A 25732-nucleotide genomic window follows, 5' to 3' on the forward strand; every position below is an offset into this window, starting at 1 on the left:
TTATGTGGCCCCCAGAGCCTGGCTCTGCTGGCAATGCTGGCATGAACTCCCAGCTCCAGTGGGGGCAGCCCATGGGGCTCTTCTCTTCCCAACGTGCCAAAGCTGGAACACAGTTTTGGGGGGATTTTTGTCTTCCAGCCTCAGCATTCAGATGTGATGAGCTCAGCAGCACCACCCTGGCAGGAGACCCTGGGTGAGCATCAACCAACCACCAAGGCAGCCAGCGCACCTGTGGGACTGCAGGAGGATGTGGGCTGTAGGTGTCCACCTCATGAAGGCTGTGGAGAGCCCTCAGCCTCTGCTCCTCTCCCGCACTGCCACTGTGGAGGGAGCTGAGCACAGTTTGAGGGAAATGCTGTTCAGGCCAGGTCCTGGACTCAGCAAAATTTTTTGTGACCATCATAATTTTCTTAGGTTTTGGGGCTTTTCCTTTCTCTTTTTAATTCAGGTTATGTCCTTTCTAAAAGGGCTGAGAGTATATGGGGGCAAAGGCTTGGAGCTGATTTGAGGTACTGAAGAAATGACCTAGAAAAAGAGAGGTTTCAGTTTTATTTAAAAATTGCTAAAGACAAAACCCTTGCCAGCAGGTTTAGGTGACCCTTGAAGCAGAAGAACAGATGACCCTGCCCCATGGCAGCAGCATGGCTGGGGTGACTGGGGATGCAGCATCTGCTGCCCAAAGGGAGGGATGGGGTGGGATGGGAGCAAGGTTCTGCAGCCCCAGGCTGCAGTGCTGGCAGTTTTTGGGGGACCCTGCCCTTGCAGCTGGGTGCAGCCTGTACAGCTCCCAGTGAAGACCCTTATTTTGAGGACTGTTGTTTGACCCTTATTTTGAGGAGTCACTGTTATAGTGTGATATTTCAGTGATACATTGTTATAATTTTGAGAATACAAGCATTGTTGCATTTAATATTGCCATCACAGCAGCTCTCTGCTTGTACTGCCACTGACCTCAAGTCCTTGCTACTTGCAAGCTGGGGGTTTTTTTGAAAAAACCCAAACCTGTGCAGCTGCACATAGCTATGCCATAATAGCTTTTGGGCCTCAAGTGCTAGTGGCCAGTAGCTGTATACTCAAATACTTTAATTACATTTACCAAATCTCCAAAGCCATGACACAACTCTCTAGCAAATAGCTTGGCTTTCTATCATGTGCTACCAGTTTTACAAGGGAAAGGGTTAAAAAATCAGGACTTGAATATAGGGCCAGTAAAAACATGGTGAAGGGTTTGTCACACTTCAAAAATAATTTTTTTTGCCCTACAGATGCAATCTTTGATCTAGGAACAAAATCCACTGTCAGACATTACAAATTATATCCCAACTGCTAATTATAAACAAACATCACCTAAACAGCATTACAAAAACTAAGCTGTCTTGGATAGGAGCCACTGGTCTGTTGATGAGAAACTGAATCCAGTTCCTTCCCACAGTGAGCTGGGCAGCAGCAGCTCTGGTTCCCCACCCGCAGAGGAGAAGGTTGGTAGGCAAATAGTAGCCACACAGTGCCAGTGTGAATCCTCCCCAGTCCTGGGGCTGCCTTTGCCCTCCTTTTGCCGGTTCCTAATGGAGCAGCTCCATGACCTGACTGGAGGGAACGGGGGACTTGGGAACAAGGCCAAACCCTGGAGCCAAGAGCAGCCTGAGAGACCTGTGGGGTTGCCTCCAAAAGGACAGGGAAAATGCCCACTGGTGAGAGAAGGGGCCTCCACCATGGGGTAAGGATGCCACCCCTTGTTTTATGATGTGAAAAGAGTTTGGGTGGTCTGCATGTTGTCCACCTTTGTTAAACCAAGGGGTTTTGTGTCTGCAACACCTGTCAGCCTCACCCCTTCCCCCTTGCCAGGCAACCCTCATCAACACCCCTCTTTTCACCCCTCTGTGAAAGGGGCTGGCACATCAGCCGTGGAAGAGAAGCCAGGTGAGGGCAGCATGGACGCCAGCGGCACCTTTGTGACCATGACGGGAGGTTTGTGTTACTGGGTGAAGTCCCCGTCCCCAGAGAGCAGTGCCATACTGACAGCCTGTCCCACTCACAGCAGGGCAGGGGTGGGTACAGTGTCACAGGAGGGCTGCCCAGGGTTTTGCACAATCCTGCTGAGGCACTATCAGTTAGATAAGCTCTGTGTCTTATGGTCAGGTCAGGATAACCTGGACAAAGTCAGCACAGACTGCAATAGCACTGGGTCCTTTCAGGGAGTAAGGGTAATTAGTAGTTTTACTTACATAATAATGAATTTTGGCTTGAATTATGTTTTAATACTTTTAAGCACTTGTTTCTAAAGGTACTTTCAAGGCATTCAGTTGGCGAAGTGAGAATAACAGCACTTGTGATGGTTTTGATTCAGCAAAAATACCCATTGCCCTGACCCCCACCCCCTTTCCCTCAAAGGGTTTGTTGGGTGGTTGATAAGAAGTTGATAACTCAACAAAATTCACTGTGCCTGTTAATAATTCTTCTATAAAAGCCACAGATTTTCCCCTGTGGGCTTCAGTCACTTTTAACATGAAGGGACTCATCCTGGCCCTGGCGTTCACCCTCGTGGGTAAGTTGAAGCTTTACCAGCACTGCCGAGCTGTTACAGCCACTGTGATCCTGAGCAAATTGCATCTCCTTGGGGCTTTTCAGGGATATTTACAGCTTCATTTGCAGAAGCCCTTTTATAGCTTCAGCTGTAAACTATTAGATTTCTGTGCTAAGCTCAGCAGCAGGAGAAAAGCCAAGCAAGCAGCAGCTAGTGAGCAGGGCTGGCATGGGCTCAGTGTCCTGGGGTGTAGGGTGAGCCCCATTACTGGTGGTTTGCCAACTATTAGCACGCTGACTTAATGAATAATACATGAAAGGATCTATAGAAATGGTTTTTTTTCATGAACACTTTTTTTTCCTTCCTCACAGGGGGCCAGAAGCAGGACCTCGGTAAGTGGCTCCCCTGCCAGCAGCTCCCTTGCTGCCTTCCCTTACAGCCTTGCCTTGCCCACTGCTTGCACTTGTTTTTTGGCAGTGGCAGCTTCACCTTTCTTTGCTGGGCTGGTTCAAGTAACATCACAACAGTCACAGCCAAGAAGATGTTTCTGTTATATTTTTTTCCTAACAGAGCCTGTTTTTCATATGGGCAAGACCTACCTGTATAGCTATGAGAGTATCATTGTGCATGGGTTCCCTGACAGAAGCCTAGCCATGGCAGGGGTGAGGCTGACCAGCCAGGTGGAGATCAGCCGTGTGTCTCACAGTGACCACCTTCTGCAGGTAAATCACTGTGGGCATAGGAGCCCACCTATCCACTCACACACCTACTCACCCACCCTTATCACGCAGTTATAGAAGCTCAGTTCACACCTCCAGGCTGGCAAAATAAGTGGCAAAAAGAAGTAGAGCTCACACAAAAGCTATGGGCCCTACCCACTGCTGGATGACCCTCTAAGCCCAGTGTCAGTCCATGCAGTTTCCCCCAGGCAGTGGTGATTCCCCAGTGGGGGCAGAGGTGTGGACATGGGCACTGAGCTCTGCACCCTGTACATGCAAGACATGATGGGGAGAGCTGAGGGCACTGCTGAAGGGTCTGCAGCTGCATCCAGAATGTTTTGGATTACTGGCAGGGACTTACAGGGAGCACAGGCTTACTCACAGCCTGCTCCTCTGCAGGAAGGAGATGGAGCTGCTCCAGCTCTGCTGCCATCAGTATCTGAGCCCCTTGACTAAAGCTACCTCAGGTTCATCTCCCTACAAAAATATGGCAGGCAGCTGCATTAAAGAAATGTCCTTAAGATAGTTTTACTAAGGTAACACTAAGCCTGAGTATGAAAGTGGGCATTCTAGAATGAAAGATCCATGTTTTTTTATCCTGGTCCATAGCCTAAAAAAGCTCAGCACTGGAATTCAGATATCACATGAGAAAGACCCAACTGTCTCCATTATCCCCCTTTTGATATTCTTCACATAGGCATTAATTCAAATGTGAAGAATTCTAATGGTAATGCCTGTGTTTAGCATAATGATATCAGATTTGGAAGCACTGTTACTCATCAAAAAGATTAAAACAAACAGCTTAAAATACTGGCATGGCACGAAAGACCACAGACAAGGGATTAAGAAGACAGCAAGTGGGGGAAAAGCTGTAAGAGGTGCACTTAGCACTCGCCCTAGGAGTTTTCTCAGTCTCTCATCCTGCACATATATTAGGGAAACAGTGTGAAGGAATACCTATTGTCAAACTTCAAACACTGCTGCAACTGCAGGCTCTGTGTAACCTCGATGGAGTCGCTATAATATTAGCAGTTGCAGACAACAGTCTTGAGTAGGATTTAATTTGAGAAAATGTGACAAGAGGCGAGCCACCCTTTCAGCATTGCTGATGAATGCCTAAAATAAAACAGAGCACAGAGCCCACACCTTTTCTCTCTACGCAGGAACATGTACTTTTATGCACGAGGGTGGGAGGTGTGTTTAAGTATGGGACTGGATAGGTCTGTGCATGAGGGCACACGCTTCCCACTAGGTAGCAGTCAAGGACTTGTGAACAAGCTTTACAGCCTGGGGAGCTCAGAGGGATGTCAGCCACTTCCAAAGGTGTGAGCTCCTGCGGTCACCTCTGCTCCCCCATCAGCTGTGCCACGGCCTTAGTGCTCGGGGACGTGCTGGGACCTGGAGCAGCAGCCAGAACAGTCCCTGTGTGTTTAGGCAGGCAGCTTTGGCAATAATGGCTTGGCTGCCTTGCAGACTGAAAGGAGATCTCACTTGTCATCTGTGGGAAAGGAGTGAGTATCCTGTCTGTACTGATTGCTGGTAGCTGGTGTTTCACTCACCCTATAATCTTCATGACTTGCTGAACTTTTGGATCCTGCTCACATAATCTTATTTTTCTGGCAGAAATCCTTCATGGAAGTTTGTATTTTCAAGGATGCTTCCTAGGCCAAGCACAGAAGTCTGAGTTGGAAACTGTTTCCTGCAATGTTGGACAAGTGACTTTTTTGCCATGGATAAGAAGTGTCCGGTTCCCCTATTATAGCACTGTTTCAAACTGATGGGGAACAGTATGATTGTTTTCCTGTTTTTGTTCACAGATTGGATCACCAAAGCTGGAGGAACACAATGGCTTCTGGCCCACTGACCCCTTCATTCCATCTTCAAGGCTCTCAGAAACTCTTGCTGCATGTCTCAGCCAGCCCTTTAAGTTTGAATACACTGAAGGAAGGGTTGGAAGTATTTTTGCCCCTGGGGGCTGTCCCATTCTGTGCATCAACCTAGTGAGAGGGATTCTAAACATGATGCAGATAACCATCAAAAAGTCACAAAATGTGTATGAACTACAGGAGGTTTGTTTTTTCCATTCTGATTTTACTTTTATTCACATTTTATCATTAAAGAGTAAGTTATACTTCCCAGACTGTTTTCTTTGACCTTTTTATTGCTGTTTCAAGTGGGAAGTTCACTGTGTTTAACCAATGCTTGCAGGCTGGGATTGAAGGCATCTGCCAAACCAGATACGTTATCCAGGACGACAGCAAGAATAACCGTGCCACCATTTCCAAAAGCAAGGACCTGACAGACTGCCAGGAGAAAGCGGTGGAGAACCTGGGAATGGCATACATCCGGCCCTGCCCGACCTGCCCCCTGGTACGAGAAGCACGGAGCCACCGCTGCCCTGCTCGGCCATGAGCCACTGCTCAGCCCTCACGTTGCACTGATGCTCGTAGGTGGCTTGGCTTGCCTGGGCTGACCAGCCCGTTCCTGTTTCTGAGTGGGTCTCTTTGCACTTCTAGAAAGAAAAAAACATTAAGGGCACAGTGACGTTCATCTACCAGATGAAGTATGGTGACAGCGGGGCATCGTTGACATCTGCTATGTCGGACCAGGTGTACCAAATCTCTCCTTTCAATGAACCCAACGGGGCAGCAGTCATGGAGGCAAGGTAGGAACTGTGCGTGTCCTCACATTATCATAACCAGGAGGAGATGCCTAAAACATACTTACTGTTGATTTTTGAGATAACCAGAAGCATCTGGCCTGTGGCTGCCAAGGGCCAAAACACTGTACAGCCTGTGGGATGCCCACCCCAGATGCCCAGGATGTTTCAGGTAGCATGTGCCCTACTGTTTAGGTCCCCTGAAACATCTGTCCAACCTCTCAGAGAATGTAGCAAACTCTCACAAAGGCTTTTGCAGTCATATGGCTTTTCCAGATAATCGTGAGCAATGGATGAACAGAGAAGTGCACGATCCATTTGCAGTCCCTCTGGGTACCCCTCAGTCGGCTCCAATGCTGTACAAGTCCTCCATGCACAGAGTGTGGTTACAGGCTACTGATGTATTTCCCTCTTTCCCTTGAAGACAACAGCTGTCTCTGGTCGACGTTAAAAGGTCTCCTATCAGTGCACCAACATCTCAGCTGCAAAACCAGGGGAATCTTCATTACAATTTCTCAGGAGAACTACCCCAGATGCCAATTCCTCTAGTAAGAATTAAAAATCCAGATTTACAGGTATTAGAGCCTTACTTTCACACACTTCCATTATTTATAAAGTTAACAGATCATCACATAATTACTTTAGACACGGATCCTTCCAACTGTTTTTTCCACAGTTAACAGAAACGCTGCGGCAATTAGTTCAGAATAATGAGAAAGGAGCCACTAAAGAAGCTTCAGCCAAGTTCTTACAGATGATCCAGCTTTTTCGTGTAGCAACCCTCGATCAAATCGAGTCTTTGTGGCTGCAGTTTGTCAATGAACTCCCCTACAGGTAACTGTTGCCTTCAGCCAGGGTTTCTGATCAGAGGCACACTGGGCAATGAGGAGACTGAATCCTCCTCTCCCTGGCAGGCCCTGGTTCCTGAGCGCCATCTGTGCTGCTGGAACTACTGACACATTCAGATTCCTGAAGCAAAAAATCCATGATGAGAAGCTGAGCATCTGGGAAGCAGCTGCAACTCTCCCTCTCGCCTTCCATTTTGTTACACCAAACAAACAAACCCTGGAAATTGCCTCAGTGAGTACAGATCCTTCTTCCATCTATTTTCCCTCTCACTCATTTTTAAAGGTGAATTCATAGGATTATAAGTGAAAGATACAGCATATCTACTTCTAAATTTGTAAAATGCAAGGTATTAACAGAAATGGGGAATTCCTCAGAAAATACTCCCAAATACTTGTTGCCAAAAGTTTGTAATTATATTTGATGTTAAACACCACAAATTATAAGAAAACTGCTCTTGATTCTTTTTGCCAAATCAGAAGCGGGAAAAAAAAAAAAAGGACAAATTCTAGAAAATAATACAATGTAACCAATATCTAACGTGCATACAGCATTACTGGAGCAAGTCTGCGAAATTTTCTTGTAGCTGAATATCTAGTACTTGATTTAATTCCTGAAATTATTTAGAAAAAGCACAAATCAATTTTATCTATTTCTCAAATGCACTTACTGATAAATATAGCTCTAATCAGTAGAAACAGTAAATAATGATACTTCTTCCTTCTGCAGACTTTTCTGACCTGTCCCCAAATCCAGAAAATAGTGTTGCATAGGATAATTGTTTACCTAGGATATGGTAGCATTGTGAATAAATACTGTGCTCAGGCTGTACTATGTCCAAATGAACCTCTACAGGTACGTGACTCTCATTTCTTATTATAAAAGGTGAAGAAATTTTTAAAATGTCATTAATTTAGCTCTTACAATGCTGGCAATTAGGTAACTCACTCTTTGCATGCCTCACTCTTAGCAGTGCAAAGACAGAATGAAACACTGAGCTGATTCCTTTGAAAAATCAGGTTGTAACAGTCCAGAATTTCAAACGTAGGGCTAAAAGCCCAGGGGGATAACGGATCCTGTAACCAGCCTTAAAGTGAGTTTAGGTGTGACAAAATTTGGATTAAAGCAAAATAATTATGATTCTATGATTCTACTTTTACATTAGGTAAAGTGTGCTTAAGAGATGTATTAAAAAAGCAGTGAAGTGTGAATATATGCAAAGCTCTGGATATGTCATAGGTTAGGGCTTCCAAGGAGGCCCTGCTACACAATTGCATTTCACTGTCAGAAATATTCAGGACATTGTCCTTGGACTATGCAGCTCCAGCTCCTTGCTCAGCAGGGCCACTGAGAAGGCCTTGCTGCTGTTTGACAAGTTTTTAAATCTTCTAAGAGTGAAATAAAGCCAAGCCACCAGAATGGTAATGTTCTTCTCAGAACAACAAACCTGTTCAAGTAAACTTGAAATTGCTATCAGAAGTGAAAAATATGCGAGTGCAATTTGGCAGGGCTGGCAGAGATGGCCCAGGGAACAACTGAACCTGGCATCAGCTCAGCGCTGCCTTTGAACTTGCAACAGACTCTCTGGTGCAGGCACCCACCTGGGATTGTCTCCTACACTCAGGCTCAGGCACAATTCAAAATCAATTACAACACCGTGCAAGGAGAAAATCAAGTTTATTTGTGTGGCCCGTGTTTGGCATCCTGATAATGATGGTGAGATTTTTCCTGGGAGAAAAGTCTGAACAGCTCTGTTCTGGGATTTGCAGCAGTAGTTGTTTTGCTTTCCATGGCAATGCACATTTTTATGCATTATTACAAGATCATTACCTGGTAAGATTAACATGGTCTGCTTCATTTTCAGCCACTCCACCATCTTGCTACTGAAGCCACCAACAAAGGTGATGCCAAAGACATGTCCTTGGCCCTGAAAGCCATTGGCAATGCAGGAGAGCCAGCCAGTATCAAACGCATCCTGAAGTTTTTGCCAACATTTTCCTCAGCTGCAGCTTCATTACCAAACAGAATTCATGCTGATGCTCTGTTGGCCTTAAGGAAAATTGCAAGAAAAGACCCTGTAAAAGTAACTGAAATTATCACTTAAACAAATATCTTAAAGGGTATGGGTTTGCTTAGTGATTCAGGAATAATAAAACCATCAGGTAATGTTAGCAACTCCAGGTAGGTTTCTCAGTTACTGGTCTTCCTCTTGCCCACGCTGCAAACTCCTGACATCACCCCATCCTTGCTGATATCCTGGGAAAGAGTTTGCTTTAGTCCCTGTAATACTGGGCCCATTCCTAATGGGTGTTTCTCCCTGGGTTCATGGTGCACCCAGCAATATCTTCCTTTTCAGTGACAGGACTTGTGCTCACGCCTCTTGTTTAGGGTTCTGTTCTCCATTCACTGCAGAGCACATATGCACTGCTTAGGAAATACTGCTCACTGGGAAGTTATGGGCTACTCAGAGGTTGTATCTTCCTCCTGTAGGTCAGGGAAATCACTCTCCAGGTCTTTATGGACAGCACGCTTGCTCCAAATGTCCGAATGGTGGCTTGTGTTGTCCTCTTCGAAACCAAGCCTGCTCTTCCAACAGTAGCAGCTCTGGCCAGCTCACTGCTGACAGAGCCCAGCCTGCAAGTAGCCAGTTTTGCATATTCACACATGAAGACTTTGGCAGCAGGCAGGATCCCACAGCTCTATAAACTGTAAGTAGATGAAGAAGTACATTTTTAGTAGCAAATGGAGATGTTTTTCTTGCAGTTTTCTAAGAATTTGGTCACAGCTGGCTCTCTTCATATGGTTTTAACTCTATTATTCAGGTCTGCTGCTTGCAACGTTGCCATTAAACTCCTGGGCCCCAGACTTGACAGGCTGAGCTATCGTTACAGCAAGGTCATTCAGATCAGCGACTATTCCTGTGAGTACCATCTGCCCTGTGCACTTCCTCAGCTTAGGTACCCAAATACCTCTATTGTGTTCTATGATTTTCATCCAAAATCCAGCCATGAGCTGTGAGTTTAGTGCACTCTTGAAATAGAAAAAGCAGAAGAGCCTCCTAACATGCACATTAAATCAGCACACGTGCAAAATTCCCTGAGGCTCTTTCTCAAATCTCTGGTATCTGCTGAGGAAAGTGGTGCTTGCAAATGGGTTTAGGCCTCCTTCTTCAGTCCCTGGGATTGTGCTGGCTCTGCCTTAGGACAAAGTCCTCCTATTGAGGTTGCAAACTTGAGGACCTGTGGGACTGAATCCTGACAAAACCCCTTGTTATCTGCTACAGCACATACCTGAGGTGGCTTACGTGCACCAGACACCTCAGAGAACCTAATTTCTGCTGCTTTTTATTCCTGTGGCAGCTCAATATCAGGCTGGTGCCATTTGGAGGGTCTATCTAATGAACAGTCCCAGTACCATGTTTCCATCTGATATAATCACAAAAGTAAGAGGATATTATGCAAACACTGCAACGGATATTATTGAGGTAAGTATTGCATTAAGGCAGCCAGCTTTTGGACTGTGATGCAGTGTTTAATTCCATTTCTGGCTGTGAGGGTGGATGTGGAAGGGAAAATTTAGATAATGATTATGATTTTACTTAGGCTTCTTCTTTTATTTGGGCTTCTTGACATATACATTCATCAATGAACACACCCAGTATAGGCATGTAAATCTAGAAGCAGAGGAAAGCTTACACAGCAGAACATCCATCTGCCCACCTAAAGTCACATGGGATCCAGGGTATTTTGCATAAGTACAGGGAAATTAAATTTCAGCCAGCAGTACAGCCAGGGCAGCACAAAGCTCCATGTAACAGCATGCAGAAATTTACACAGCTTCTTGGGCAAGCTTTGCAGCCTGGGCTGTGTTCTGCACTACCCTAAAATTATCCCTGTTAACTAATTTAAGGCTGGCTGGCTCAGCACGTCCTCAGCATCTGCAGCCATAGCCTGCAGTCATCCGCCAGGTAGACATGTCCTTGTAATGCAATGGCTTCATGAAACAAGTATTTCGTGTGGCCTCGGTGAGTTAATACCAGGCACAAGGGTTTTCCTGAGCTCTCTTGTACTTGGGCTGTGATACCTGACTCTGTTTCCTACAGGTGGCTTTCCGGTCACAAAGCCTAATCCAGTTTATCAGGAAGCAGAACATCCCCTTTGCTGAGTATGAAACGTACAAGACCCTGAAGGAGCTGGGTAAATTGGTATGTCTGGGCACCCTTCCCACTTGTCTGCAACAGACAGCTCCTGACAGCACCAGGGTTGCATCACCCACCCACTGAGGCATCCCTTCCATGTTTCTGGAAGAAAGGAGTCAGTCATCCTGTTCAGTCATGGAAAGCTCTACTTACATTGTACTTACTCTTTCAACAGATGCCACCTTTTCACTCAACGTGTCAGCTCTTAATGTATAGTACAAAAGATGAGGATGCTGCTGGGAGCCAAAATGCTTTAAAGTGTATGTTAGAACACACCAAGTAGTTGCTCTTCTCTTTTAAAAGGGTTATTGAATAAGGTTTTCCTTCATGAGTCCTTAGGTGTCACCTACTACTTACAGCAGCAGAAATTACCAAGCCCTTACCTCACCCTTACATAGGGAAACTCTCTCTGAAATCAGATATGCAATATAAGAAAAGCCACATCAGTTCAGACCTGTAAGATGTCTATTAGGTTTTTGGCTAAGGAAACACAGTTCTCATCCTTCAGATGGGATCTACTCTTTGCTAATACATTACTCCATTTAAGTGACATTTTCTGCTTCTTCGCTTTCTTCCCATCTCTCCTTAACACTACAGCTTCTGGGTTGGAAAGAACTGCCACCTGAAGACCCCCTGATATCTGCTTACATCAAAATATTGGGTCAAGATATCGCCTTTGTTGACATTGACAAAGATGCCATTCAACAGATGATGATGGTACTGACAAGGCTGTTGAATTTTTTGTCTGCAATGCTGAATGATTTCCCTTCTGTGTCTCCTCTTACCTAACCTACTTCTCTGTTTCCAGAGTCTAACTGGATCATCAAACTGGCAGCCAGTGGTGAAAAAAGTGGTGGAAGAGGTCCAGAGAGGCATTTCAGGCCAATGGGCCCTGCCGGTGATGGTGGGTGAGATGCGGCACATCGTCCCCACCATCGTCGGCCTGCCCCTGGAGCTCGGGCTGTGCGGGGCCGTGGTGGCCCAGGCTGCGGCTGACGGTGAGCTTGGGCTGCCAAACTGAGCAGCTGCCCCACAATAACTGTGGGTCAAATCCCTCTGCTGAAATTCAATCCTGCTATATTCTTGAAAAATACGCCAGTAATGTCAAAACATTAGTGACCAGCTACCTCCAAAGGGTTTGAGGAGTCATTAGCATATTTCACCTGAGATGTATTTGTATAACTCTAATTTGGATTAGCAAACTTGAAATAACCATGTAAAGTATTTCAAAATGTAAAAGCATTGCCTTTGCATTAACTACTATGCTTATTGAAAGCATTATATCCCCAGAATTTATTGTTTCTGTGTTCATGTAATTTCTGTCTGTCTTTTTCAGTGGATGTAAAGGTATCACCACCAGTATCTGAGAATTTTAGACCCTCACAGTTGTGGGAAGCCAAGGTGGATATTCATGCTGACATCAGGCCAAAGTAAAAATTACATTTATTTTCACATACACAAGCATTTATATTTAGAGTTATATTTGACATAGGTATGTGGTGGCATGTAGCTATACAGGGATCTTACTTGTCCCATACTTTGGACAAATGTGCTAGTCCAGAGGAGCAAAGTTATGAGAAAGTAACACAATCCCCTGATGCTTTACAACCCTGCAAATCCAGCAGTGTGCATGGTATCCCACAGGTCATTGTGCTGTTCTGCCATTGCTAAAAATGCTCACATTTGTAGTTTCCAATGACTAAAGATACTAATATCTGAAAATATGTCATCTTAGGTATTAAGTTTTTTATAATTTCAGCATAGAATCACATCATCACCTGGCATAAGCCAGAAGGATTTCAGGGGGGAAAGGGGAATGCTTCTGGATCTGCAAAAGCAACAGTAATGATAATAGTAATAACGATAATAATGATAACATTAACAGCAATGATAATAATAAAAGTAGTGATAATATTAAAAAAATTGACAGAATCTGAACCTACAAAAGTCTGGAGTTAGCTTGTCCTCAAGCAATGTATCAGTGGCAATGCAGTCAGAAGGCCCATGTTAGCTTTGCTTTTCAGACAAATCACTTCACCTTTTCAGCTTTTTGCTTATCCTGTTGTGATAAATCTCTTCATCCATCCGTAGTGGGTCTTACAATAAACAGAACAGCATGAAAATGTAATTTTTCATTTCAAAGTTAAATTTATGCATAAAATTATGTAATTATGACTGGTTTTATTTCCACTCTTTCAGAGCATATTTTCATACGATTGCAATGATGGGGATTAATACGCAATACTTTCAGAGTGGTCTTGAATTTCGTGCAGAGTTCAGTGCCAACACTACAATGAAATTTGATGCCAGGATAAATATGAAAGAGAAAAATTTGAAGATTGAAACCCTTCCCTGCCATCAGGAGGCTGAGCTTGCAGCTGTGAGGTACAGAAGAGCTTTTTGCATTTTGCTTGCTCTGTGTTACTGATTGTGAGTTCCCTGTTATAAAATCACACATATACAACTGGTTGTTAAGGTCTGCCAGACCTGGCAGCCACATAAAGCTTAGTACTGTCTTTTTTGCACCAGCAGAGAAGGGTAGAGTGAAATCAGAAGGTGTTACTTGTGTGCCATTTATCACCTTCACAGGAGTGAAGTTTATGCTATTTCAAGGAACATGGAAGAAGAAGATTCTGAAAAGAAATCCCAACTTCTCCCCAAAGGAGAAATACCAAGTATCTCTGACCACCTACTGCAGTCAAAAGAAGGATCTTCAAGACCTGGTAGCTGGAAGGTAAGGGAGCCTCTCACCATTTGTACTGCAGACAGGCAGCTCGTCAGAAGGGCTGGGCACCCCTGACACAGACGCTGTCATAAACCAGATCACAAACACAGGAATGGTGAGATTCAACAGGGCCCTGATATTTCTCAAACCAAGCCTAAGGCCTAATGGGTTCATGACATGATCATCCACAGTCCACTCATTTTCTTCATTGCACGCAGGCAGGGCTGCTTTGACGGCATGTCTTCGTATTTCTTTGCAGCCATGAGACAGTGCCTGAAATTTACATCCTTTGTACAATATCTGTTTTTTTCCTGAATCAGAATAATGTGAAAAATTATGAAAATGGTGTGAAAAATAGGGCAGGATGTAGATTTTTCTTCCCAAATCCTGAGATAATCCCTGCAGTGGATTGCAGAAAAACTTTTTTTTATGTGCTCTTCAGCTTCTGAGGCTGGCGTGGGAGGGCTACACTGGCTTGCAGCAGGAGGGCTAGAATCCTTAAATGCAGAGGAACAGCCCCTCCAAAGAGCCCTGCAGGTTCTCATTGGGAAGTGTGTTTGTGAAGCACTGCCTGAGAAAGGGGGGCAGGAGACCTGTCCTCTTCCATAGAGCACTTTGCAGGAAACCCACTGCTTCCAGTTCCTGGATCTCTAATTTTAAGTGTTGCTTCCTTCTTTAAGCAGGACTGTCATCATTCTCTTCATTAATGGGAGGAATTATTTTAAGAGCTGGGACAATATTTTTTTGCTGGAAAATGACTTTATCTGCCATATTTTTGTTTAATGCAGCAAAGCAGTATTCTTAATGTGATATCCAAAGGATACCAGCAAGGTTCAGAAGAGGCACATCACAACAGTGCAGGAAGAAGATTTTACTCACGCAGGTTCTGTAGAAAATTTGAAAGTTTGGGATGTTCTACTTGTCTCAGCATTAAATCACGAAATTCTGCTTTCTTAAGAAATACCTATCTGCACAAATTATTTGGAGAATTTGAAGCTAAAATAATTTTAAAGCCAGGTACAGTCATAATAACAAGTTTTTCTGTCAATCACAGTGAATAATGCTCAAGCAGCACAATCCTGGAATGCTTTTGCCTTTAGTTCGTACAGATGCTGATATTGAAAAAATACAGCTGGAGGTTCAAGCAGGATCCAAAGCAGCTTCCAAAATCATTGAGGTATCAAGCTCAGGGTCAAAGGAGGAGGGAGAGGCATCTCCATATGAGAACATTCAAGTTAAACTGAAGAAGATTCTAGGCATTGAAAATGTGTTCACGGTAAGAGACTTTGAGCATCAGAGAGGGAAATATTTCCTATAAATGAAACCAAGGGTTTCCATTGTGGAAAGGTGGCATGGGAAAGCAAGGAATTGGGCTGGGAGGAATGGGCCCGAGTAGTTCTGGTACAGCTTCTGCAGTGTGTGGGGACAGGAAGTACTATTTCCTTGGAAGCCTGTGGTGAGCATCTTGTCTGACAGCCAGGGAAATGTTACAGAACAAGCTATAAATTCATGATGCTTTCAACTGTTTTTGGAGGCTGCAAATAAAACACGGCGCCGCACAAAACGGATTAACCGAGAGTACAAGAATGCAGATACCGGCCTCTGGGCAGAGCCCCGTGCATCCCACCTCTCCAGTTCATCCTCTTCTTCTGCTGCTTCCTCTGCTGATGGTAAAGAGCCCGGAAACCATCATAGGACAAATGAAATAAGGCAATCTGGGAAGAAGCGTGGCAGCAAGAGCAGCAGCAGGAGCAGCAGTGGCAGCTCTGCTAGCAGCAAAGCATGCAGCAGCAGCAGCCAAGACCACTCTGGGGACAGGCACTGCAGTGGGGACAGTGAATATTCCAACCAACAGGTAATTCACTCTGGCTGGATCTTTTTACACTTCTTATAGTAATTTGTTTTGTACATCAGGAAATTGTGCTCATAGAGCATGAACAAAAGAAAGATGAACTCTGGTTCTCTGAAGCATTTCGCATCAGAATTTTGACATTTCAGAATATTTCACTGTAAAATATTTAAAAAACTCAATTTTGTTTTGCTTTGTTTTCCATACTCAGTATGGAAATTTTTAATGCATTTATCAAAAGTTAGTTCCTTATTTTCTCTTGGGTCTTCTTACACACTATCTATTTTCACAGGCAAACACACCTGTTTACCAGTTTTTGTTTAAGCCAGCGGATGAACAGGTACATTTACTGCATATAGTGGGACCAGGGTGTACAACTACTCTTTCTGTCTTTGCTGCAATTAGACCCTAGTTCTCTGAGAGTAAAAATATGATAAATTGATTCTGCAACAACTTCCAGCGGTAGGCACCTGCTTCAAGGTGATTCTCTGTTGTTGCAGGACCCAGGAGGGGAAATCCTGAACATCAGCATCAGCTCTTCCTCTTCTTCAGCTAGTGATGAAGGCATCTCTAGAGCCACGTCTCAGGTGAGTGTCTTAATCTGCAAGAAATCAAAATATTTACTTTGCATTTCCAGCTGTTGTATATAACAGAATAGGAAAAATACAGTGATTTAGCATATTAGGTATACAGAAAGAAACGGAACTGTTTCTTGTTTTATAAAGGTGAGCACATTGGATGGTCATTGAATGTTATTTAATATTCACTCAATACAGGCTATTTTTGAATGAAACTGGAATGTATTGCTGTATATGTTGAAATTTGTCTTACTCAGTAAATAATTCACTATAAAAATAAGAACAATTTAGAAGTGCTGACCTGCTTGATCAGAATCTGGTTTCAGGTATATTTTTATTGTGTATCTTTCTGTAAAAGTTTAGGACTTGACTCTGCTGCTCATTTGTTCATTAGGTTCTCACTGAAGAGTCCTTCTGCTCATGTTAGCAGGACCGTAACAGGCCTTTGAAAAAACCTTGAGTAGGAGCATGGCTCCGACTCTGAGAGCAATCCAGGTGTTTATTCAGGAATGTGTGCAGGGAACATAGTTAATAGTACCTGGTCCTTCTACAAGAACTGAGGGAATCTGGAGCGGATTTTAACAAAGAAAAATTTCACACATTTCAGGCAATGACCTACCTGCCTACAACATAATAAGCCTTACTTTGCTGGGGCATCCCTTCTGCAGCAGCAGCTCCCAGTGGTTAGTGCAAGTAGCTTGGGGAAAAAAAGAAACCAGGTCGACCTTCTCCCCCACCATTTCTGTGCAGCTTAAATTCACCTCTCTTGTCCATCTTTTCACCATGTTACTACTTCCCTGAACTCTTTCTCAGCCACAGCCTTGTTCTTTCCCCACTTCCCACTAAACCCCATCCAGCTCTGTCTCACCCAATCCTTTGGTGTGTCTCTGTCACTCAGACCTGGCAGCACAGGGAGGACCTGCTGCCCCACAGCAAATTCCCCCTGCAGCTGTCCCCTGGCCAGGTGGGGACTCTGCCCACAGCTCAGGTAGGACACTCAGGCAGGTGCTGCTGCTGGGCACAAGGGCCCAGCGTTGAACAGGGCCATGTGCTGCTCCTCGTGCAAGTACCACACTTAGGACTGCACTGAACAGATCCCCCTGACAATACAAACTATCATGGTTTTAAACAGGTGGTCAAGCTAGTTTTATCAAAAAGCTATTAGTTTGACTGAATTTGGGTAAGAGAGCAGTGCTGAGCTGGGTCATATCAGTTCTTTATCCAGTACCATGCTTTTTTTGTTGCATTGAAAGTACTTTGCAAAAAAATTCCCAATACAGTTCTACTTGCATAGGTCATGCCAGTGGTTGTACTATTGTAATTCTAACGCTTTGTTTATGTCTTTGACCTCTACTTCCTCTCTGCTCACCTAAGCCTAAATTCTTGGGAGACAGCAAGCCACCGATACTGGCTGCAGTTCTTCGTGCCATCCACAGAAACAAGCAGCCAACAGGATTGCAGCTTGTCCTGTACACTGATATACAACCCAAGAGGTGGAGAATACAGATGTTTGGTTCAAGCATCACAGGACCAAGTAGATGGAAACTCTGTGCTGATGCTTCAGTAATAAATTACCGAAGAGTATCAGTAAGTTTAAAATATCAATCAGCTCAAATATAAATGAAGCATAAGGATCCTACTGTGTTTTATGCAAAAATTTATGTATTTCCCTCTGCTAGGGCTCTCTTAAATGGGGTAAAGATTGCCAGGACTACCACATTGCTACTCGGATTGCAACAGGACAATTTGCTGCTTATCCAGCTATGCAGATGAAGCTGGAGTGGCTAAAAGTGCCTTCAATAATCCGAACAACTGCAAGATGGTGAGATTTCATTTTAGTTTTTGAAAAATGTATGTCAATGCTCCAAATAATTACAGGTTCAGTTCTGCAATTTCCAAGCTGGAAAAATTCCCCTTAATCAGTAAGATATTATAAAATCACATTACATGTGTTTGCTTTCTCTGCATTCATTCCCTCAAAGCATACTGCATTTTAGTTTGCAAGAAAACCACCTGGGATGATGGGATTCACCTAATCTATTGTAGACTTGTAATTTAAAGTGCCTGATTTAGGAGATTGGTCTCCTGATGCTTCCTGATTTATGGAGGCTCAGAGCAGAAGCCTGACATTGGTTCTCGGAAGAAGTCAGGCTCTTACTTAATTTCCTAATGCAGGCACCTTGCCTCTGGCTTCTGAAGCAGGTGATACAAAAACTTTCTATAAGGCATATGCACATTAAATAAAAAATGTTTTATGACATTTAGTGTGAGAAAACTGTAGATCCTGGATTCTGTTCACGTGTGTCTCCATATACATGAAATACCTGTCACATTCATTCATTCATTGTATCCCTCCATGCATTTGCCTGCAATAACATATAGACCCACACCAAAGCCTATTTTTTGTCATAGTGCTACCAAAATACAGACATGTACTGAAACTCAGTTAACTAAACACACACACAACAAAATTTTCACATTAAAGGCATTTGGTTAAAGTCTTCTGAAGAGGGTAACTTTCTACATTGGATTGAATTACCAGAAGCTGTTATCTGCTCTTATTAAAGGAGATGAAACCATCCAATTGACTATCCTGGAGCAATGCCACAGAACTTAGTTTTTTTCTGCTCTGAGACTATGCCTTTTTATAAAGGATTATTTTCTGTATTTCTCTATTTGAGTCCCAAGCCTGTTTGGAACCTCATTTGTAGAGATCCCTCCATCAGCTTGTTGACAGTCTTAGTGGGAAAAGGATCCTTGCCTAAAGTTATAACTGCAGGACTGACATATCAATATGAAATATTAATTTAATATTTTTAGCATGTTATTATTTGGGGGCTTATGTAATTGATGCCTATTTTTAAGTCTGAATATGTTTAAAATAAGTTTGCCACACATTTCTTCTCATATCACTCTCCCATCCAGTCTCTCAAGATCCTCTGCACCAATTAAAAAATAAATTTGCCTGCCCCTCCTTCCATAAACAACATCATGTATCACCAAACCCTTATGCAAAACATGTCTAACACAGAATGCATATTGTTTTATGGGGGTATTTTCATGTGAACAAATAATAACCAATTTTTTCGAAGACAGAGAGTTTTAATCACTTACTTCATTTTTTTCAGGTTATACTCATTTCTTCCAGGAGCTGCCTATGTGCTTGGTTTTTCCCAAAGACAACAGCCTGGTCCCTCTCACCAGGCAACCTTGGTTATGGCTTTGACATCTCCAAGAACCTGTGATATTGTCTTTAAGCTGCCAGAGGTAATTATTTCCACTATCTTTTATCCTGAAGCAGTCAATACTCAGGAAATAGATGACTAATAGCTTTTTTAACACATTGATTTTTTTAAAAACCAAAAAAAACTGTAAAGAAACTGCCTTCACAAGACATTATATTCATGCAGTGGTTTTACTATCAAAATATCTTACAACACATTTGTCTTTCTTATGTAGCATGCAAGCATATGAAATAAGAAACACGTTAGAGAACAGCCGTCGTGATTGATAGCACGTTAACAATAGCTTATTACAAAGACCACTCCTCCCAAAATCTTCAGACAGATGATAGCTTTTCCTGTATTCTGGAAAAGACAGTAGTAAAACCAGGCTGTTGAGACAGCCAAAGAGCAGCACTTGATGTATGGGCAGAAAGAGGGTGTGCATCTCAGGTAAGCAAAGTGTTCAGCCTGAGAGCAAATGTGATGTACAGCTACCCAAAAAGCCGCAAATTGGTGACTCTCATTTACAGCAGTGCTGTTCCATTGGTTCCAGATGTGTCACACTGTAGAACTATTTCATGCTGTACACAGAGGACTTGATTTCTTTTTCACTCTGACCTAAATCCAGATGCTAATTTAGATTTCAGTCAGCACAGTTCTCTTGGAATATTAGAGGAAAATGCTACCTTATCTCTACACTGTACTTTGCATTTCCATTCATGTTTGTTTTCTGCCTGATTTTCAGCTCACAATTTATGACAGAGCCATCAGGCTTCCCTTGCCAGTCCCTTCACATCCAGGTATACCAATTTCAACATTACCATCCTCTGACTGGAAGGTCTTTTCCCAAGCAACACTTTCAATCATTGGAAGTCTTAAAGGTCAGCAAGTAACTATCTGCACAGGGATTGATTGACATTGCAAATTTTGTAAACATGACTTATACTTTGGATGTAACTTTTTTTTTTACTTATTTATTCATTCACTTAAAAATCAGTTGGATGTCAGATAGAAACAAATAATCTGTATGAAAATCTGTGAGGCTGCAAAGATATAAAGAAAAGGAGACATAACAGGAAGACTAAACCTTCAGTTCCATGCCAAATAGTGCTTCCAAATACATCCATTCCTGAATGCATCCATTTCAGTTTCCCTGAAGAAATTGTTTGTGAAGAAAACACATTGCAAAATTTGTGAGAAGGATATCTAAGTGACCTCTGATTTGGGGTGCTCTGCTTGATTAGCACTGTTATGTAGAAGCTGAAACAGCTTCAAAAATATACCCATTAATTTCAAATCCTGCACTCTGATTTTGAAGGGATTATTGTTTGATTAATGCTGTATTAAGAGCTAATCACATTATACTTACTTAGGGTAAATTTTAAAATTAAAAGCTTTATATAATCCTGCAATAAGGAGTCACATTTTGCTTGGAATCAGTGGGATAATATCATACCGTGCATATTTATAAGGCATCCCTGTCCAGAGCTGGGGGGTTGGAATTAGATGATCTTTAAGGTTCCTTCCAACCCAAGCCATTCCATGATGCTTTGGTATTTCTTTGGTAAACATCAAAACTAATCTGTATTAATTACAATTGTTGTAAAATAATTTCTAATCAGAGCTATTACAGTGAAAAAGAGAAAAGTGTAGTGTGCTGTTTTTTCCTTCCCATCTTCTAACTATTTCTAATCCTTGTTATAACCCAATAAAGGTATCAGCATTTTAGTGAACTTTCTCTAGTGTTAATGATATGTGAATTATTATCACCTTTTGTGAAATTCTTTTGACTACAACAAAGTTAGAAAAGCCAAAACGCCACAAACTGAGAGCTGCACCAGCACCAGCTGTGAGCAGAATTCATCTCACACAATGACTGAATCATGGGGGGTTGTGCTGCTGCCTGGGGACTGACAAAGTTCTACTTTTGTATTGCAACAAATCTAGTATTTCGTCTGACAGAATGAATTCACTTCTACATGGAAACATGTAGAACCAGAAGATTTTTTTTTTCTTTTAATTACAAAACTGAAATAAAATAGCTGTCTTACATAAATTATAAAAATGCTTACTTTTTACTGTTTTTTTTTCCAGGTCATTGTACAGTTTTCCAAAATAAGATCACAACTTTCAATGGAGTTCAATTTAACTATTCAATGCCTGCAAATTGCTACCATGTCTTGGTGCAGGACTGTAGTCCAGAGCTTAAATTCCTCGTGATGGTGAAAAGACTCAAAGAGTCTGCTGACCTTAAAGTCATAAATGTCAGACTCGCCAGCCAGTAAGTGATCAAAAACTTAGTAAAAAATAGATGCCAAGCTGAATATGTTATATGAATATGTTATAAATTGGTAGGGCAGACTGGTGTTAGCATTAGACTTATGCAGAAAGTACTGATGTCAATGGAAAGATATCTAGGAGTGTCACTGGGGTTTGGGGACATGGCATGGTTAAGTTTTGTGCCTGCTTTGCTCTCTCCTAATTCTTATCTCACAGAAGGAAAATAAGTAAGTCATGGATATTTTGAACCAAACCACTACACTTAATTGGTGTTTCTGCTCGGTTTATGAACTGAACCTGCCACATGACTGTCTTTTAAAAGTGCTTCTGAAATATATTTGAGGTTCACAGTAACCTAAAGTCTTTACTGCCCCAAATTCTTCATTCATTTGTTAGAATTTAACTGTCTCATTTCAGGATTTCGTGATTAGGCAGACACATAAACTATAAATCCAGAAGGAGCTATTGTAATCATTAGTCTGGCCTTCTACCCGAAACTAATAATTAGAACAAATTAGAACCCACACTCATTACAGCAGGGTTGTTGAGAAGTGGACATAGCTGAAAAGGGCATTACTTATCCCAGATTAGAGGCACTCTCTTAGGACATCTAGCTGGCACACAATGTTCTAATCTATTTGAAGTTAACTTAAGACACACTTTGTTTCAGCCTGGAGCAATCACCCCTAAATTGTATGGGATTATGCATATTAAAATCATTGTAGTGAGTGTTCTTCAAAGCACATAAATAGACTTTTATCTGTAAGGTTTCATTACCAGTAATTATTTATTTCTGAAAAATGTGTGCCTAACTGAGCCATAATGTTAGAGAAACAGAGGGAATCTAGTCTTCCCTGCACCTGTTTTGTGAAAGAACACAAGAATCTTTGTTTCGTAGACTGTATCTTTTGTGATAAAGACATTCCTCATCACTGAATCATTCCCGATTTTTTCATACAATTGTATGAATGTGCTTTTGATGTGCTTGAGCTTCATATTTCTTCATTAGAGCAAACACTGCTCTGAAGAAAATACTACAGTATACAGAGTGTTTAGGCTGTAAGAGAACTGCCCTAGGGAACCCAATCTTCCTTTGAAATGTAAAGCACCTTCAATTTATGTGAAGGTAATAGCAATTAGGTTTTTCTGCAGCAAGGTTCCTGTAGCCTGCTGTCTTCCTGCCAGAGCCGTGGCCACTCAGAGACAAGTACAGCCAGGGGAAGGTGTACGGGGAGCAATCCCCCTGGCACACTGTCCTGGGCCCCCTCAACCTTCCTCCTAAAGGATAGGAGGTGATTCATGCCAGAATGATATGAGCATCCTGCACGGATAGTTCTACCAGAACAGGAAATTATGAGCTGAGTAGGCATTTGTTTACACTAATTTCCTTTATTTAAAGTGAGGTTGACATGTATGTTTCCAATGGACTCATCCAGTTGAAGATTAATGGTGTCCAAGCCCCAAGAGATCTTCCATACACATCTAATTCCGGTAAGAGACACACCTTTATATTTAATCTTTCTGGATCTTTTGAAGAAGGAAAGGACATGATCCTTCAAACACTTCACAAGATAAAGATCATCTTAATTTGAGAAACAATTAGGTGATTTTAATACACTTCCATGCAAGCTTTTATAGTGGGTGGCAAGAAAGATGAGCAAAGAAAGAGTTGCTGATCCTGTGCATCTTTGCATAGACGAAAAAATGCAGGGCTGTGGTATGTTTTGCTGATCCCAGAGACCACAGAATGAGCATCTAGATGTCTCCTGTACAGCCACCCTTGTGAGTGACTTCAGCTTTTCTCAGGGCAGGGAGCAGTAGTCGTTCTCCTTCCCCCCATCTCTTTCAAGATTCTTTAGAGTGTGCATTATGTCCCCAGGAACTTAACAAATGGTTCAGGGTGGACCCTAGAACAGTCACTTCATTTTAGAAAATATCTTATTTTGCTTTTTTGTTGCAGCTGCAAGCATGCTGATCAGCAGTGAAAAGAAAGGACTGGCACTAAAAGCCCCAGATTATGGCATAGATAAACTATATTATGATGGGCATAGAATTGAGGTAATTTTTAAGTTACTTTCAGTGGGTTTACTTTCAGAAGAAAAGCATTTACATGCAACTTTTCTGTATTTCCACAAAGATTCAAGCTGCTTTCTGGATGGCTGGAAAAACATGTGGCATTTGTGGAAAATATGATGCTGAGGTGGAAAGAGAATATCAAACACCCGGTGGATATTTAGCTAAAGATGCTGTGAGTTTTGGTCACTCTTGGATCATCTCAGAAGACCCCTGTGCTGGAGGTACTAAGATTCTAACATCTATTAATATCATTGCCTTCAACTAATTAATTAGCCACAGGAACAGGTGATTTATATTAATTGTAGCACAGTCATCTCATTTTTTGGTTTTGTGATTAGTGGCCGCAGACTAAAAGAAGAAAAAAAACCCTGGTTTTCCTGAGGTTGGTAGTTCACTGTTTTTGTTGTGTTTTTTTTATCAAGATCTTATGCATTTTGTAGTTACCTGGAGTTTGTGTGTTCAACTTAAAACTCCTTAAGATGGTAACTTAGTATGAAAAGGAGGTAGTTTGACTGTTGACAAAAGTAATTTTATGTCATCTTTAATAGTTTCATTCTTTATTTTCATCCTGTTACTTCCAGGCTTTTAGTTTAGATTTAAAAATCATATCTACCCCTGACTATCAAACTAGAGGGCATTTGAGGTGGGAAAAACTTGTTTTAATTTCCTCGGGCTGAGATTAACACAACATGAAAACTTCAGCCCAGGGATGATTGATGGTTTTTGCCATCCATGTTCTACATAAAACCAACATGAATGTGTTGGTTACATTAGGGTGCCCTATACATTCTGTGTGGAACACAATCCTCTGGGTATGTGTCGGCCTTTTTGTAATGTGTTCTTAGACCAAGCTTCCCTGGGGTTACTGGTCCAGGAAAGCCTGGATCATAGCCTTAAGGACTAAACTATTCAGCCATGGCAAGGCAGGTATGATGCTACTCACAGTGCAGAAGTGAATATATGGATGTCTAGCAGCCACTACTGCCCTGAAATGAAGCACTGTCTTAGTTTAGGTAAAGTTGGGTGTCAGCTAACCAAGGTTTTCACATGTATCTTTTTTGATTTGGACATCAGTGTGCCACCTAGATCCCATCCGACAAGCCTCTGTCCTTGCAACTGTGCTTCACATGCCTCATTTTTTTTCACAGCCTGAGCCTTTAACAGAAAATTGATTCACCTCAACCAGATTAGCTTCATCTAGCTTGTCACTTGGTTTATCCATTGGTCTTAGTGTTTGCTAATTCTACAAATTAAGTCCAGAAAGTTATTTATCTAAACTCTGTGCAGGCTTTAAGAGGGTTCATGTTTTGTAGCTTGTAAACTGCAGCACAAATTTGTCAAAAGTGAGAAGCCGGTTTCATTTGAGAAGACAGCAACAAAATGCTTCTCTGTGGAGCCAGTCCTTCGCTGTGTAAAGGGCTGTTCAGCAACCCAGACTGTTCCCGTCTCCGTGGGCTTCCACTGCGTTCCAGCCGGTGAGTCTGGTGACCCTGTGCACAACACGACCAGTATGTCTGACTGGGATTCTGTAAAAAACCGTGAAGTGCACCATACTAACACAGGAGTTCCCCGATATATAACCAACCCCGCTCTTCTTCCTCCTTTAGACTCCGCTCTCAGCCTGGATGGGCAGCCTAGGCTGGACCAGAAATCCGAGGACGTCGTGAGCTCTGTCTCCGCTCACACGGCGTGTTCCTGTCAGCAGCAGGCGTGCCCGGCCTGAGCCCCCGCGCGGATCCGCTCCGGGTCGGCTCAGCCCGGCCGCCCGCGGGCACGGCTGGTTCGGGCAGCGGGGATGAGCCCCGTCCCCTCCGCGAGGCCGCTCTGCTCTGGTTCTTCCCCTGGAGATCTTGGAAACAGTCCTGGCACCCGTCCCCGGGGTGCCCTTTCAATAAACAGCTGCTCTGTGAACGCGCGCGGCCGAGCTCGTTTGTCCCTGCACTCGCGGCGCGCTGGGAGCGGCTCCGGCCGGGCCCGCCCCGGGCTCAGCCCGCCCCGGGGCCGAGGCTGCGCGGCCGCGCCGGCACCGGCGGCCATGGGGCGGCCGTGGGGCG

The 25732-nt window shown here is 43.0% G+C and overlaps 1 protein-coding gene across 1 annotated transcript; it reads left to right on the plus strand.

The window, feature by feature from the left end:
- The first annotated feature begins 1931 nt into the window (after positions 1 to 1931).
- LOC121666005 (vitellogenin-2-like) lies at positions 1932 to 25589 on the plus strand. Its single transcript, XM_042031053.1, has 35 exons — positions 1932 to 1968; positions 2896 to 2916; positions 3095 to 3246; positions 5049 to 5312; positions 5452 to 5613; positions 5760 to 5908; positions 6327 to 6477; positions 6579 to 6736; positions 6817 to 6982; positions 7478 to 7603; positions 8613 to 8831; positions 9239 to 9456; positions 9571 to 9668; positions 10108 to 10232; positions 10851 to 10952; positions 11544 to 11663; positions 11755 to 11944; positions 12283 to 12376; positions 13146 to 13331; positions 13536 to 13680; positions 14460 to 14688; positions 14772 to 14947; positions 15206 to 15526; positions 15813 to 15860; positions 16021 to 16107; positions 17473 to 17685; positions 17778 to 17920; positions 19227 to 19365; positions 20068 to 20203; positions 21417 to 21603; positions 23002 to 23093; positions 23563 to 23660; positions 23740 to 23899; positions 24992 to 25153; positions 25286 to 25589. Exons 1-35 carry the CDS (start codon positions 1932 to 1934, stop codon positions 25399 to 25401), a joined length of 5190 nt encoding a protein of 1729 aa, XP_041886987.1. The 3' UTR covers positions 25402 to 25589.
- Positions 25590 to 25732: the final 143 nt, after the last annotated feature.

This window comes from Corvus kubaryi, unplaced genomic scaffold, assembly GCF_017639235.1.
Source record: "Corvus kubaryi isolate FWS band 111438036 unplaced genomic scaffold, C.kubaryi_AGA036_p1.0 37334, whole genome shotgun sequence".
Lineage (NCBI taxonomy): Eukaryota > Metazoa > Chordata > Aves > Passeriformes > Corvidae > Corvus > Corvus kubaryi.

Bases quoted from the DNA above. Each gene is read 5' to 3' on its own strand.
- LOC121666005 (XM_042031053.1), top strand. From the start codon at position 1,932: ATGGACGCCAGCGGCACCTTTGTGACCATGACGGGAG. The intron at 13,681-14,459 runs GTAAGGGAGCCT...TGTTTAATGCAG, and splicing joins CAAGACCTGGTAGCTGGAAG to CAAAGCAGTATTCTTAATGT. The intron at 16,108-17,472 runs GTGAGTGTCTTA...TGCTCACCTAAG, and splicing joins TCTCTAGAGCCACGTCTCAG to CCTAAATTCTTGGGAGACAG.